The sequence below is a fragment of the Eschrichtius robustus genome, chromosome 1 (genome assembly GCF_028021215.1).
Source record: "Eschrichtius robustus isolate mEscRob2 chromosome 1, mEscRob2.pri, whole genome shotgun sequence".
Taxonomy (NCBI): domain Eukaryota; kingdom Metazoa; phylum Chordata; class Mammalia; order Artiodactyla; family Eschrichtiidae; genus Eschrichtius; species Eschrichtius robustus.
The window spans coordinates 88,090,280-88,107,118 of NC_090824.1; the positions used below are offsets into that span (position 1 = coordinate 88,090,280).

Here is a 16,839-nt window from a genome sequence, read left to right on the forward strand (position 1 = left end):
ATATTTGGTAAAAAAAAAAAAAAGTAAAAGGATGATTAACACAAAATTCAGTGAAGTAGTTTTCTCTTTGGTGGGAGGATGCGAGCAGGGAGGGGCACACAGGAAGCTTCAAAGGTCCTAGTAATATTCTATTTCTTTAGCTGGGTTGTATATACATTGTACTGGTTTTATGCTTTTAAACTATACATACACAATATATTACATGTATGTATTATATCATTGTATGTATAATATCTTTCAAGGTGAAAAAAAATTTTTTTTTAAGCGTTAAAAGATCTCTCTCGGGGCTTCCCTGGTGGCGCAGCGGTTGAGAATCTGCCTGCCAATGCAGGGCACACGGGTTCGAGCCCTGGTCTGGGAGGATCCCGCATGCCGCGGAGCAACTAGGCCCGTGAGCCACAACTGCTGAGCCTGCGCGTCTGGAGCCTGTGCTCCGCAACAAGAGAGGCCGCGATAATGAGAGGCCCGCGCACCGCGATGAAGAGTGGCCCCCGCTTGCCGCAACTAGAGAAAGCCCTCGCGCACAGAAACGAAGACCCAACACAGCCATAAATAAATAAAGAAGTTAAAAAAAAAAAAAAAAAAAGATCTCTCTCTCTCTTTTTTTAACCTTTGGCTATCTCTGAAATAGTGACTCTCCTGGTCACCCACTGCACAACTCCCAAGGTCTATTTGACCTCCATGCAGCTGGTGGGCACCACTCCCAAGTGTCTCGGCCATGGGTCGCTTTCACCAGGGATGGAAAAAGAGCACCATATGTCTGGAATTTTGAAGACAGCAATGATAAGCAATATATAATAATTTGCAAAAGTGACTGACCACTTTAATATGCCTTAGCAGATTGAAATAATGCTTCTTTATCATAACAGAGCTGAGAGATCTAAAAGCAGTTTAGAGTTCTGGTATTCTAGATTTGGCATACTTTCAGACACAAAGAGAGCCCTGTGCATTGCATTTCCTAACGCTTTATTAATGTGGCATCTAGACACAAAATTCTTGAAAATACTTCATTAATTCAAGTAAACAATAAATGATACAATTTTTCTGGTTCTTTTTTCTTGTAAACTTTCCAACATTTGAAATGGAGTAAGAATAGCTTTATATTTCAACCTAAATGCTAAATTGTCCAGAATCAGAATTGAGGCAAAATTATAAGGATTAAGAATTTTACAAGCAAAGGAATGTTAAAGATTGCCAGAAAATCACCAGAAGCTAGAAAAGAGATGTGGAACAGATTCACTCTCACAGCCCTCGGATGGAACCAACCCTATTGACACCTTGATCTCAGACTTCCAGTCCTCAGAGCTACGAGATAATTTCTGTTGTTTAAGCCAAAAGAAAAAATAATTAAGTCCTACATCATGGGCTAAAATAAAGGTTGCCTCTGTTACTTGCTGGGTTATACCAAAAAATGATTACTGACAGTCATTGAAAGGAGAGTTGATTTTAAGTGATCCTTTTAGTGAGTACATAGAAACTACTATCAAGGAGCTATTTCAGTTTTCTGAAAGCAAAATTTTATTTTAGGTGTCAAGCTTCTATATTATTCAAGTATTTAAAAATCAGAATTTAAAATCTATAGCTGTATTAGCTATCAACAGAAAGTTGATCATTGAGACGACTTGGAATTGTTACTGGTCTGTTGTTATCACTCAGTATGCTGTCATAGTTCAGAACAAATATAGCCTTCATTTGTCCATCGTAACATTTCTAAGCATTTACTGAAGGCATCTGATCTAGAATTGATAAATGTAAATCAAAAGATTCAGATAAAAATACTTAAGAAAGTCAGAATCTTTGAGAAAGCGAGAGGGGAAAAAAGCGCTTAGAGTCAATGACCTTTTATTTAGCCCAAAGAGAAATATGAAAAACTTACCACTCCATAGTACCAAAATCAGAAAAGGAATTATTGCTTCTAACTCCATGGAATCATCAGTCATGTCCTCAGGTCCTTCATCCATTAATTTCACCTATTGAAGTTGGGTTTGACCCAGTTTTACTTCATTCTGGAGATTTCAAATGAATATTTGAAATTTGAAATCTGGGGCATTGCTCATCCTCACTGTGATGAGAAGGAAAGGTGTAACTGGTTCTTGCTTGCTATCTATCCATAGCTATCTTTGCAGAAGATACAAAGCATAGGATATAAGCAAGTGTTATTCCCCCTTTCCCCTAGTCTATTGCCATTTATTCATTTTGTCTTCCTGAACAAGTTTACTATAAACTAGATTTCAATTTTTGCTCTATCGATCTTCAATATGAAAATATTGTTTACTTTTCAGCTTAGTAGGCATTCCCAGAAGTTGTTATGGCAAGGTGGATGTTTTCATATGATAGCATGCAGCTGAGGGAATAATTTGAGGAAAACAAAAGTTTTGAGTTGATGCAGACTCAGAGAAGAATGCCTGGATTCATTCTTGAACTTCTCCAGGTCTTGTCACAACTGTCTTCCCAGAGATGATTCTCAGTGGGACCATACTTCCTAATGGTAAGGAACAGAATGAATTCACTTCTGATATTGCCTGCCTCTCAAAACCAGTCTTTGTTAAGTCTTGCAGCCCTGGGTCTGAGTTTCTCTTGTAAGAGTTAAGAAACAAACTGGAGGCACACCAAAAAAAAAAAAAAAAAAAAAAAATTCCTGGATTTCACTTCTTCCTTCAGAGCTTTGTCCATGAGGGCTGCTGACACATAAGGATCTGCCCAGGCAGCAGACCATCACCAACTAAACACTGGACAGTTCTTCCCAGAGCACCTCATTCTCCACAGAGAATGGGTCTTCTTGAAGCTGGACTCAGAGAATGAAGATCCATTCCCTGGCACTGAAGTAACAGGAAAGCTGGAATATCTTGGTAATGCATCTGGCTGTGCAATGGTTCTTTCTCTCCTGGTCTTCCAGAGGTGAGAGGTCCTGCAATAGTTCAGGATAGGACTTTTGAAGAATCCTGGTGTTGATGGAGAATGATCTCCTTGAGCTGTGGTTTGTTGACAAATTTGGGGGAGTAATGGGGATATTTCAAAACATACGAGCCATTCAGGCAGAACTATCTTGTCCAAGTCTTCAGTTGCAGCTTCTCCAGTAGATGGCGCCTCTAACGCATTACTGCCTTCCTTCATTACATTGATAAATTTTTCTCCATTACTACTAATCCAAGTCCCCACACCCCTGCCCTCAGGCTTTTAAATAATCTGGCATGTTGTTAATCCTTTTTTTTTTTTTTTTTTCCCAGCTGTGACTCCAGACAGGATCCAAGAGGAGTTTTACAATCTTTTCTCTGGGTTTTAAAGAGACTTATTTTACCCTTCTGTGTTAGCCTGAATCCTTTTGATTCTCTCAGAAACAGGTAAAATAAGCACAGTTCTTATACATCAGGAGATCATAGAAATGCAAAAAACTGGGACTGTCATAGCAGGACTTACTGCAATTTCATATGAAAGAAACCACAAATGAACTAAGCATGAAAAGAGGTAAAGAACTGAGGAAAAGAAAAGTGAGCTTCCACTCACAATTTCTTTTTTTCTCTAGACACTTCCAGTGCTTTATAGTTTCAGCTGAAGATTTTCCTTTAAGAAAATAACCCACTCACTTTTTATTTATAGAGACTGGACACATTGATAGACCTTACCAATTTTCAATAGGAAGTCATCACTGCAAGAAGCAGGCAAAACTCAGAAAAATGACGGAGACTTGTCAGTCTTTAGAGAGGATGCAGCACCAATGCACAATTTAAATACTATTTGGCAAGTGCTGGGGGAAACACAGGGAGCTTCAGGAGCATCTAGGAGGGGTACGAAGGCCCAGAAGCAGGAGAGCACAGGACTAGGTGAGGGAAATCTAATAAGGAGCTGCAGGTTGCAGGGCTAGGGGAGTCTTCTTGATGGGGGTGACATCTAAGCTGAGATCTGAAGGAGGAGCAGGAGCCAGCCAGGCAGGGGTTGATGGGAAGGAGGCATAGGGCAGCAGGAGCATGATCCAGGGAGAGGAGTAGGTAAAGCATCTGCAAAGGTCTCGGGGAGAGAGAGCAAGGCCTAGTTCAGAGGAAGGTTAAGATCAATGTCTTGATGGCACTTTAGAAAAATCTCTCAGGCGCTCTTAACCTTTTTTGTGACATAGATCTTTGGTAGTCTGGTGAAGCCTATGGGTCCCTTCTCAGAATATTGTTTTTAAATGCATAAAATTAAGTTTGTTGTAATATACAGTCAACCAGTTAAGCTGGAATACAGTTATCAAAATAGTTCAAAAATCTGTGATATAATACCAAGTGAAGCAGAAACAGAAAGACAAATACCATATGATATCACTTACATGTGGAATCTAATCTAACATATATGTGGAATCTACGACACGAATGAACTTATCTACGAAACAGAAACAGACTCACAGACATAGAGAATAGAGTTGTGGTTGCTAAGGGGGAAGAGGGGTGGGGAGGGAGGGATTGGGAGGTTAGGATTAGCAGATGCAAACTATTATATATAGAATGGATAAACAACAAGGTCCTACTGTATAGCACAGGGAACTATATTCAATATCCTCTGATAAACCACGATGGAAAAAGAATATGAAAAAGAATGTATATATATGTATAACTGAATCACTTTACAGCAGAAATTAACACAACATTGTAAATCAACTGTACTTTAATAATATAAATTTTAAAATTAAAAAAAATCTGTGATCTAATAGTATAATGCATGTACTTTCTTATGAATGCATAAATTTACAAGATCTAATGGCAGGTCCAACAACTACCATTATCTTGAAGTAGTAGTAATGAGCATAAAGCAATAACAGTAATGTGATATAACAATATCTGTTATTTCTATTGGTGACAAAAATCACGGGTAAGGTTAATATTACTGTAGTTTGCTGCTTATCTTTATTGAAGGAAGTGCTTTCAATTAGAGATGAATGAAAATAAAGCTGCAGTTTTTTCCCCAACGAAGTAACCAATTGAATTCTATCCATGGCCCCCTTGGGAGTGTGCAGAATCCGGGTAGAAACACCTCCTAGCAGCAGAGTGGTGAATGGATTACAGAGCAAGGCTGAAGGCAGGTGCTGGAGTGACCCTTAGTCCTCAGCCCAGGCAGGTATCAACATTCCCAAGGGATTTGGATTGACGAAGGAGGAGCCACTGGAGCCTGAATTCCACCCTCAGGGCTGAAAACTTTGCTGAAGACACCTGCCCCGTGCCAGGTTCTGGGGTACCGTACACTGCAGAGAGAATGTGTAAACCATTACCGCAAGGGATTGATGACCACTTTTTACTAATTTCCAGCACCATATAGGATGATGTTAAGAGCCACCAGAGTTCGACAGACTTGGGTTACAATGCCTTTTCTGCAATCACAGAAGCTGTATAACCTTGGGCAAGTTTATCTTTCAGTGTCCTCATTTATAAAATGGAGTAATAAAAACGTCTCTCGTGATCACAGGGTTATGGTTAATTAAAGTGCTGTAATTCATTGTGTTGCCTGTAGATAAATACTGGATAAATGAAGGTTGTTAAATGTGACTTGAATGAATCTGCCTGATGACCTTTCAAGAGGGGAATCTATTCTTTTTCTACTCCCTGTTTTTCCCTCTTTGCTTAAATCCAAGAGAGGAATTAAGACCTTCGCCTTTGGGAAGGTAGATGTTCAGTCTCTGGCTTCTAGATACTACCAAGTTTCCACGTGTTGTCAACATCTTTTTAATGTCGAATACTTTTCTTGAACACCTGCAACCTGCTGGGGGCTGGAAGAGAATCCTCAACACTGTCTCGCGGTAGCTTTTGAAGTGAAAACCCTGGGGTAAGAATCCACAGTAATTGAAGTTCCTCAATCAGGAGCTGGGTTAATTAATATTGACCAGACCACAATTGGAACATATGGGAACAGTAATAATCGTGGAATTCTATGCACTGTTGTTTACTTCATTAAAAAGACATTAAATCCATTGTATAATTAAACTCCGAATCCCAGAAAATGTCTCTTTCCCAACTTTTTCTTTATCTGCGAGGTCACAATGCTCCCGAACCCGTCTTTCAAAGATTCAAACAGGAGGTTGATTGTGCTAGAGTAAATTGACTAGTAAATCATACCTGGAACAAATAGTCAACTGTTTCCATTCCGCAAGCAAATTTACGTTCATCTGTTCAAACCAGAGGCAAAAGCAATTCTCGACGAGGATGGGATTCGAACCCACGCGTGCAGAGCACAATGGATTAGCAGTCCATCGCCTTAACCACTCGGCCACCTCGTCGCCGAAACCTACTCCTTCCTTCTAGCTATAGGGAGTAAAACTAGGGGGATGTGACGCAATGTGATAGAAGCCGCCATTTTGTACGGAAGCAAAGCTCCTATCCTTTTAATAGCAAGAAATCAAAAGAAGATGGCCGCTCCCATACTGTGGGGGATCTGCAATGGGAAGGGACAAAGGAAAATTCGGTAGAAAATGAGATAACCTTGAAAGAAATAAAATCGGCATACAGGCTGCAAAGAAAGTTTGATTAAAGGAGTCTTAGGAAGGCTCTGGACCCTAAGGGGCGGGGCCGACGCGTTGAGCGGCTTTGCGCATGCGCTCCAGCTAGGCGGTTAGATTTGAATGCTTCACTGAGGCCGTCTGGGTGTTGTGAGGTGACGTCGAGGGGTGGCGGTGAGGTGCCTCTCTGAGAAGCGTGCGGACCCCAAACAAATCTGCGGAGAATTTCTCAAGCAGTTGGGCCGCGGCGGGTAACTTTCGGCCTGGGCTTCGCGCGGAGGCATTTAGGTTTTGTCTGAGCGGTCTGAAGGCCCCGCGGTGGGAGGTGGGGGACACTCCTACAGCCAGGCTGCCTCGGAACTCGCTGGGCTCAGGTACGGACTCTTCTCCGCGGGTGCGGGGCTCTTTCTTTCCTCACCTCGGCCTGCACATGTGCCGCCTCCCTCCTCCCTAGCAGTCTCCATCCACACCTGGGACCCACGGTGGGGGGACCCGGCTCGCTGGCCCGCGGCGCCCCGCCCCGCCCCGCCCCGCCCCGCCCCGCCCCGCCATCTTCTGTCAGGATTCCGGGACTCTTCCTCGCACCCCAGTTTCTTCTCCTTGGGGAACTCGCGGCTGTTCGCACTTCTTAATCTTTTCTTAGCTATAAGTGAAGTGACAGCAATAAGTGATTTTAAACTCTCGGCTTATGGTTTATTTACAATGTCTGATCGAGTGCTAGCAGCACTGAGCAGATTTTGGGTTTCCGGCGGATGTAATAACGTAAACAAGTAAAGCCAATATTAGTACACCACAAATAAGTTTTAAAAAAATCTTCCTTTGTCCATTATTAGGCCAGAGTTAGGAGTCTTTTCTTGCTGTTTATCTCAATACTAGAGTTTAAGAAAAAGTTCTAAAAAAATACATTGCCGATTGGAATTTTGAAGATAGGTTTATAGAGAGATGGCAGAGAAGACCAAAGCAGAGCTTACTCTAGGTATTAAGATTGAAGTTTTCGGTTGAATTGAATAAGTCGAATTCCTCAGATTTGTATTGGGTTCTTTGTTGTCTTGTGCTAGGGCTGGGAGCGGATGATTCAGTCCCGCATCTAGAGTTTACAGTCCAGAACGGGAAAGAATTAATATACACAAATAACTATAAAACAGGACAATGTAAAGGATTATAGGACATTCTAAAGGAATATGGGAGCACAGAAAAGCTTATTTGATGCTTTTTGGCAATGGAGACTAAAGGAGGCTTCTTGGAGAAAGTGGTATTTGAGGTGGAACTTGAAGGGAAGAATGATTTATAGAGATGAGGAGTTAATGTAAGATTTTGCTAATTAAAGTTTGGGTTCAAAGCAGTATAATTCTTCTTGACTATGTGAATGGCTCGGAATGTTTACAAGATGACAAATAGATGTAAACTGAGTAAAAATATTTGGAGTGGTAGTATTAATGATGTGTTTGATGCTAAGTAAGAGATGGTAGAAGATACTCTAGATATTGTTAGTAGGACAGTGCTGTCCAATAAAACTTTCAGTGTTAATGGTAATGTTTTATTTCTGCACTGTCTAACGCGGTACTCATTAGTCCCATGTGACGAAGACCTGCAATGTGGCTATTGTAACAAGAACTATATTGTAAATTTTATTTCATTTTAATTAATTTAAATTTTAATTAATTAAAATTTAAATGATATAGACTCTAGACCTGTTCTGTATTGGACAGCACAGATCTAGAGTCTATATCATTGGACACTATGAAATATATTAACTCTAGATAGTGGTGAAGTAAATGAAGGAGTGGACAAATAGCTAGATAGTAGATTTTCAGGTTTTGCAGGCTCCACGGTCTACATGATCTCTGTCACATTTCTTCTTTCTATGCTTTTTTTTTTCTCTGTAACTGATTTAAAATGTAAAAAACTACTGTTAAAGGCCCATTTGGCCCAGCAGCTGTAGTTTGTGGACCTCTGGATTATTCAGACTAGTAGTTCCCAAATTTTCTTGGCTCATGGTGCCCTTAGGACAAAAGAAATACCTAACAGTTCTATCAATATTTATTAAGTGCTTAGGCCCAAACAATTTTAGAAGTTGTTGTTAAATGATTCTAGCTGCTTAGTAGCCATTTGAAAAAAATAATATACATAAATTGAAGTAAAAGATAATATTTTAATTTTATTCATAAATAATTACAATTATTTACTAATTGGATATGTGTGCCTGTTGAATATTGCACACCTTTTAGATTTTGGAATCAGATTGGATACTGCCACCCTCATTTCCAGTACCACATTGATCAAAAGTACTTGCTTTATATCACAGCAACTGCCAAAAATCCAGCTTTGCAGTAATATGCTATCAAAACTAATGTAATGTGAATGGGTACTATTTTGAGCTAGCAGTGATGGATAGATGTTGAGAATTGTTGTTTCTCTCAAAAATTCAAAATATCCCAGAGCACCTTTGTGAGTAAGCTGTAGCACCCCTACCTGTGTGCCAGGTGCACAGTTTTGGAACCAATCAATAATCAATTAATGTGACAGTGATCAAAAGTTCAACCGTAATAGCATTTTACACATGAAGCTTAATGTGAGAACCTGGAGTCTCCTATTTCTGTTGGAAGTGGAACTTACAGATATGTACTGAATAGAATATTCTTAAAAGAGGACATCAATAAGCTTTGAATCTTATTACTTAAGTGCCAGCTGGTCTGCAGGTTAGACAAGAATGATGCACAATGACTGTTTCAAACAATGAAGATGTTTAGGTGATCCTGATTTGATAGTATTTACTATTTTTAATTTGTGAATTTTTAATTTATCACTGAATTTGAAAATATTTCCGAAAGAAGAAAAAAATGCAAGACATAGATCATGAAGGCAACTTTAAAGAATTGTTTCTTTTTTTTATTTTTAATTTTATTTATTTATTTATTTTTGGCTGTGTTCGGTTTTCGTTTCTGTGCGTGGGCTTTCTCTAGTTGCGGCGAGCGGGAGCCACTCTTCATCACAGTGCGCGGCCTCTCACTGTCGCGGCCTCTCTTGTTGCGGAGCACAAGCTCCGGACGCACAGGCTCCGGACGCACAGGCTCAGTAGTTGTGGCTCACGGGCCTAGTTGCTCCGAGGCATGTGGGCTCTTCCCAGACCAGGGCTCGAACCCATGTTCCCTGCATTGGCAGGCAGATTCTCAACCACTGTGCCACCAGGGAAGCCCGAAGAATTGTTTCTTAATTAGTCATACAACAAATATTTATAGCTCGTATTATTCACAAAGCACTGCGCTAGATTCTCAGAATATCACAGTGAACATAAGAGACACCAGCCCTATTCTCATGGAGTTTACTGTTGGGGCAAGGTTATGTTGATGCAAATAATCAATAATCAATCTATAATAAGAATAGAAGAGAGTTTTATTTTAGCCAAACTGAGGACTATACCCTGGGAGACAACCTCTCAGATAGCTCTGAGGAACTGTTCTGGAGAAGCATGATTTTCAGCACAGTTTTATATTTTGTCAGAACAAAGAACATCAAACATGACAAGGGTACTTTCCTTCAGAGTTTCCAAAAAAGACAGATTAGTAAGTACACATCAAGTCAGTATGGCCTGGGAGCCTGGGTAGCGAGCCTTATCATCAAAGGAGTACTAGCACTGAGGTCCCAGAAAGGGAGGCATTTATCGCTATCTTCAAAACAGACATTCTTTACTTCTGGACAGTATACCCTTTTCTTTAATGGTTAAAGCAGATGTACAATGTATGTTTGATAAGCCATAACACGGGCTGTTTTAATTAGAATAAAGTTCAAGCCAAATCATGTATAATCCAGAATGGCTTCCCCATACTTCAGTATGTGAACATTTCTTCCATCAGGTAGTTTGGGAAGATAAAAGGAATAATTAATTTACATAATGGACTTTTAAATTACGGTTGTGGTAATGCCACAAAGGAGACATACACAGTCTACAAAGAGTACTTTTCTTGGCTTCTTGCCAAGAGAGAATAGCAAATATAAATTTAATGACGGGAAAAAGCTTTGTGTGTGCAGCAATAAAAATGCCAGTGTGGTTAGCATAGAGAGTGAGGAAGACAGTGGTATGAGATGAAGTCTGAAGTCTGAGAGTCAAGTACGACCCAAATCTTGTAGGGCTTTGTAGGTCCTGGTAAAGAGTTTATTCTCAGTACAGTGGGAAGCTTTTAAAGGGTTTTACGTAAGGGAATGTCTTAAATGTGATTTATGTTTAAGAAGATAACTGCCTACTATGTGGAGAAAGTATTTTAGGGGGATAAGAGTGAAAGTAGGGAGACCAGTGAGGTAAAAATTGCAATATTCTACTTGAGAGATGATGGCAGCTTGAATTATGGTGGTGGCACTGAAGATAGAAGTGAATGAATTTGTGATATATATTGGAAACAGAACCACTAAGACTTGATGATAGATTGAATAGAAGTGGAAATAGCTGTCGTACTTGTTTGATCTCAGGAAAAGTTTTCAGTTTCACCATTAAGTTGATGTTTGCTGTTAGTTTTTTAAATAGATACTGTTTGTTAGGTTAAGGAATTTACCTTGTATTCCTGGTTTGCTAAATTTTTTTTTAACATGAAAGGATGTTAAAAGTCAGCAAACTTTTTTTTAATCTGTTGAAATGATCTTAGGATTTTTCCCTTTTAATTTGTTAGTATAGTAAATTGTAAAATTGATTTTCTAATGTTAAACCAATATTGCATTTCTGGAATATAACCAACATGACCGTGATATATTGTCCTTTTCACAACCTTTCCACAAATTGCTGGCTCTTTTTTTGCTATTCTTTTTAGGATTTTTATATTTATTGTAGTGAAATTAGCATGTAATCTTTCCTTTATTGTACTGTATTTTTCTGGGTATGGGGTGTCTGTGTGCGTATATATGAGATGGAGGTGGTTGCGGGTAAGAGAGCTTTTTTTTGGTTGCTTTGGGTCTTCATTGCTGCTCATGGGCTTTCTCTAGTTGTGGAGAACGTGAGCTGCTCTTCGTTGCAGTGTGTGGACTTCTCATTGCGGTGGCTTCTCTTGTTGCGGAGCACGGGCTCTAGGTGCACAGGATTCAGTAATTGCAGCACGCGGGGCCTAGGGCACACGGACTTTAGGAGTTGTGGTGCTCGGGCTCAGTAGTTGTGGCTCGAGGGCTCTAGAGCGCCGGCTCAGAAGTTGTGGCACACGGGCTTAGTTGCTCCGCGGCATATGGGATCTTCCTGGACCAGGGCTCGAACCCATGTCTGCTGCATTGGCAGGCGGATTCTTAACCACTGCGCCACCAGGGAAGTCCCAAGAGAGCTTTCTTTAGATACAAAATAAAGTGGTGAAGGTGGTTGCTTTTGGGAAAGAGGATAGTATGTAATAGCTTAAATTTTTAAATTAAAAATATTATTTTAAGTAGATATAGGTGTTATCTGTGAACAGGAGGTAAGTGAAACCAGAAGAATGGGTAAGCAGACTGAGAAAGTGATGGAGGACAAAAGGAGAGGGTCAGAGATCAAATGCTAGAAGATGCCCATCACCTTATATCTATATTAACAGCTAATTAAATCAATACTGAAAAATAAGCAGACTTTTACTTCAGGTTCAAGTTCAATATGAAGTATTGTTCTTTAATTTGACTTTTGTTATATATGATGAAAGCATGTAAAATAAGATATCTTTTAAGTACCTGTTTTTTTGTTGTTTTGGTTTTTTACTTATTGCTAGGAAGTGTAAGAACATTGATTCTGGAAGTTTGTGTATGTGGTTTTTTTTTTTTTTAATTTATTTTTATTTATTTATTTTTGGCTGTGTTGGGTCTTCGTTTCTGTGCAAGGGCTTTCTCTAGTTGCGGCAAGCGGGGGCCACTCTTCATCACGGTGCGCGGGCCTCTCACTATCGCAGACTCCCTCGTTGCGGAGCACAGGCTCCAGAAGCGCAGGCTCAGTAATTGAGGCTCACGGGCCCAGCTGCTCCGCGGCACGTGGGATCCTCCCAGACCAGGGCTCGAACCCGTGTCCCCTGCATTAGCAGGCAGATTCTCAACCACTGCGCCACCAGGGAAGGCCCCGGTATTTTTTTTTTTTCTAAGTAAGTATTTTAGTCTTTTTATCTGTCTATTTATTTTTGGCTGTGTTGGGTCTTTGTTGCGGTGCGTGGGCTTCACGTTGCGGTGGCTTCTCTTGTTGCGGAGCACGGGCTCTAGGTGCATGGGCTCCAGCAGTTGTGGCACATGGGCTCAGTAGTTGTGGCTGGCGGGCTCTAGAGCGCAGGCTCAGTAGTTGTGGTGCACGCTTAGTTGCTCCGTGGCATGTGGGATTTTCCCGGACCAGAGCTCAAACCCGTGTCTCCTGCCTTGGCAGGCGGATTCTTAACCACTGTGCCACCAGGGAAGTCCATATGTATGTGGTATTAATTTAGTATTGTGGTAGAAATGCTAATATTGTTGAGTCAGAATCTCTAGCTATTCTGTTTTTTTTTTTTTTTTTTTTGAAATCTACAATGGAATTTTTTCTTACCCAGGGTTAAAGTTCTAAGGTTAAAATGCATAAAGTGAAAATATAGGTATGGATAGGTAGGAGATAAGACCAATTAAAGAAACTTCAGGTTATGCTTCTTATTGCACACTCTTTCCAAGACAAATACTCATTGAGTGAGATTGTAAACATAATCAACTACACTGTTTAAAATGTTTTCCCCCCCAATTATTTATTTATTTATTTATTTATTTATTTATTTATTTATTTATTTATTTTGGCTGCCCGGGTCTTTGTTGCAGCATGCAGACTTCTTAGTTGCAGAAGGATGAGGGATCTAGTTCCCCAACCAGAGATCGAACCTGGGCCCCCTGCATTGGGAGTCCAGAGTCTTACCCACTGGACCACCAGGGAAGCCCCTAAAATGTTATTTTTATGTCTTAAATTTTTTTTTGCTGGAGTACTTAAAGTTAAATTTTCATAAGATAAATATGCATTTATGCAAATCCACTTTATGCAAATATCAGTATTTTGATAGCTGATTGACTATATTTTGAGATTGAATTATTATATAATCCATAAACTCATATAAACTAGGACAAATTTTTATTTGAACCATTAACGTCCATATCATTCCAATCAGAGTTAGTCACTGATTTCCTCTTGAATATGAGAATTTTCCAGGATTGGGAATTATAAGAGAGTAATTTAAAATCCTCAAAATTTCTCATGTTTCATAGCCCCATAGTGAAGTTTTTCCTTTTTTTTTTTTTTTGGCCCTCCCACAGAAAGTAATCCTGAAATTACAGCTCTGCTCTGCTCTTAATCTCTTCACAGATTACAACTTCTCTTCCTTTTTTCTCACATTTTCTCATTTTGTGTATTTGTCACAGAAACGGTTTTTCTTCGAAAATGGATGGGATGTCTTCAGAGGCTAATGAAGAAAAGTGAGTTTGGGAAATGCAGCTAAAAATGTTCAACTCTTTATCAGGGAAAGATACTTTTCCAATTAGTAAGACATGTTTATAACTTCTGAAATGTTTCCGCAGTCTGTTCCAGGGAAAAGAAGTAAATATTACAGAGTCACAGCACTCCCTGCCATATCTTTATATAAACTCATCTAGAGTCAAAACTGAGAGGGACTTTAGAGACCACTTCCTATCTCTTCAATTTAAGGATGAGAAAATTGAGGCCCAAGGAAATGAAATGATTTGCCCAAAGTTGGCGTCACAAACTAGTGGCAGTTTACAGCCTACAGGCATATATATATATATATGACAAAGAAAAAATTGTCTAAACAATAAACAATGTTTTTTAATTTTTGAATTAGTTGCCAAAATTTCAAGATTTCATACAACAATTAGATTTTCAGCTTTTCCTGAAAAATCAAGTGGTGCAACACTGGGCTCATATTCTTGTTTGGCAACAACTAACATGAGCGGAGTACATAATAGCTGTGATGATCAAGCCAGGCAGGAAGGAACTCCCCTTTATAGTCTCAATACCACCTATTTTTCTTGCATCTGCTAAGTTATCTGTTTGGCCACCATTGCCAGTTGAATATTCAAAACCTGGTCTAAAAATCACACTGTAGTAAAACCAGAACTAGAATCTCTTGATTTACGGTCCATTTACCTTTTTTTTTTTTTTTGGCTGCACTGCGGCTTGCGGGATCTTAGTTCCCTGACCAAGGATTGAACCACGGCTATAGCAGTGAAAGCACTGAGTCCTAACCACTGGACCGCCAGGGAATTCCCTTTCTTTCTTTTTTTTTTTTTTTTTTCTTTTGGTCCATTTATCTTATAATTGTGCTTATATCAATATGGTAAATTATGTTTTACTGATTGTTTTTCAAGAGATAGTCTTACGGTATACCATATGTATTTTAAAACACTGACTTTCTAAATACTGAATTTAAGACTTGTAATATAAATTTTATTAAGTGAAAGTGACGCCAAGTGTTAAGTGATGACCAATTTAAAAGCATGTAAGGGATGTTATAATGATGGGTTTTAGAAATTCAGTCTTTTACTGCTGTGTATGTAATTTTTTTTTCCTCTTTCAGTGACAATGTAGAGAGACCTGTTAGAAGACGACATTCCTCAGTAAGAAACACCTATTTGAGCTAATAATTGTTACCTTTTATTGAATGATGACTACATACCACAGTAATTTTGAATGACATCACCATCCCAACCCCGCTGGCTTCTATTGCTCTCTGGATAGACTCAAATATTTAACCTGATTACACAATTCTGTAAATATACTAAAATTCCTATTTTATGGGTTTCATGGTAATTTAATACATGCTATGCTATGTAAATTATACTTTAATAAAGCTGTTTAAAAAATATATTTAAACGTGTACAAAGCTGTAGCAAGACACACAATAATCCAACTCAAACCGATTTAAGCACAAAAGTTATTGGGTTATGAAATTGAAAAAATCCAAAGATAGGGATGATGTTAGGCACAATTTAACCAATCAGGTGTTCCAACAGTAGCACCAAAGGTTGTAGGGTACTTTCACTGTAAGCATCTTTGCCACAAACACTTTTGCCACATAACTAATTGGCAGCAGTGCAATTTAGCTGTAAAGGTTAAATAACTAATTGATAGTTTGATTTCATTTCTTCATTGATGCAGTACTCTCATTTTTATATTACATAAGTCTTAGATACGCCAGGTCTCCAAGGCAGAGTTGAACCCATTTCTCCCATAGAATTTTAGAACATCTGTCAACAGACATATGACATAATGCCAAGAGCAAACAACAGTGTGGAAGGGTTTTATAATGCAATACAAAGCTCAGTTACAAATATGTATCCTAGTATTTGGAAACTGATAACCTGTCTAATGAAGGAAGAAATTTTAATGAAAAAGAAAAAGCATGATGCCAAATGAAGAGAACGAATCAATAAACAAAAAAATGTATAAAATACTATGAGCAAAAGACAGAAGGCAAATGCATAGGTACAACCCACAAAATAAAATCAGTTATTTGCTCAGTATTGCCATGAATCTACACACATTTTAAATGTATTCAAGTATTTCATATCTTGCAATAAAGTCTTTAACTTTCTTATTCATTTTTCATGTTTCATTATGTCCTCTTTAATGTCCCTCTTTTATCTTTTATAGCAAAATTGCCTTACGGCCAGTTAGTTATGCAGCAAAAATGTTTGCAACAAAGATGTCTGTGGCAAATATGCTTATGGTGAAAGTACTGGACACGATCACCAGTACTAGGATTTCATTTTTTATGCTCTGATCACTTTATCTGGGTAATCTCCATTATCAGAACGGCTCTTCCTCGTGATTACTATAGTACATCTAGCTCTCCCAACTTCCAGGTTCAAGTCCTACATAAAAAATAGTGTCTATTTCCTCAGGATAAAAAAAAAAAAAAAAGAGAGAATACTCAGGATTGAATCATGTTGGCTTGATTATCTTGATATGGGTCAAGTCCTCATTACCAAACCAGTCACTATTGACAAAAGAATATCATGTGCAGATTGTTCTCAGCCAGGGCTACCTGTTGAACTCTAGAGTTGGAGTAGAGCTTTACCCAGACCACATGGGATGAGAGTAAGCAAAATACTTGGGGAATGTGGGCAAGGAGAAGGGAATAGATGCCGAATATTTAAAGCAGCCACAAAGTATACCACTGAGCAATATGAATTTGAGGAGTTTTAGAGGTTTTTACAGGAATTTTACCATCTCTACCTTTCTGCTCATGGTATAACTTGAAATGAAGTGATTATTAATAGACATTGCAGATTTTCTTGAATAATTCTGTTCTAGATTTTGAAACCCCCAAGGAGTCCTCTTCAGGACCTCAGAGGTGGGAATGGGAATGAAACTGTTCAGGTAAGTCTCTGGTACAAATGCTTTATAGATGACTGTTTTCAGTGATATTTTT

At 39.0% G+C, this 16,839-nt stretch overlaps 1 protein-coding gene and 2 non-coding genes across 5 annotated transcripts in view; 1 reads left to right on the forward strand and 2 right to left on the reverse strand.

Moving 5' to 3' along the window:
- Positions 1-3,225: 3,225 nt before the first annotated feature.
- Positions 3,226-3,345, reverse strand: LOC137752641 (small nucleolar RNA SNORA26). The gene has a single exon (XR_011071247.1). It is a non-coding gene; the product is annotated as a small nucleolar RNA SNORA26 (small nucleolar RNA).
- Positions 3,346-6,159: 2,814 nt separating this feature from the next.
- Positions 6,160-6,241, reverse strand: TRNAS-GCU (transfer RNA serine (anticodon GCU)). Its single transcript has one exon. It is a non-coding gene; the product is annotated as a tRNA-Ser (tRNA).
- A 374-nt stretch (positions 6,242-6,615) lies between these two features.
- The window catches only part of KNL1 (kinetochore scaffold 1), a 65,074-nt gene continuing 54,850 nt past the window's right edge, over positions 6,616-16,839 (forward strand). The window contains exons 1-4 of one of the 3 annotated variants that reach the window (XM_068549390.1): positions 6,616-6,834; positions 13,811-13,864; positions 14,983-15,022; positions 16,722-16,787. In XM_068549390.1, the coding sequence (XP_068405491.1) occupies positions 13,830-13,864; positions 14,983-15,022; positions 16,722-16,787 (141 nt within the window). In that variant the 5' untranslated portion in view covers positions 6,616-6,834; positions 13,811-13,829. Of the gene's footprint in view, positions 6,835-13,810; positions 13,865-14,982; positions 15,023-16,721; positions 16,788-16,839 lie in introns of those variants that run through there. The other 2 variants (XM_068549398.1, XM_068549407.1) reach the window with 2 other exon arrangements.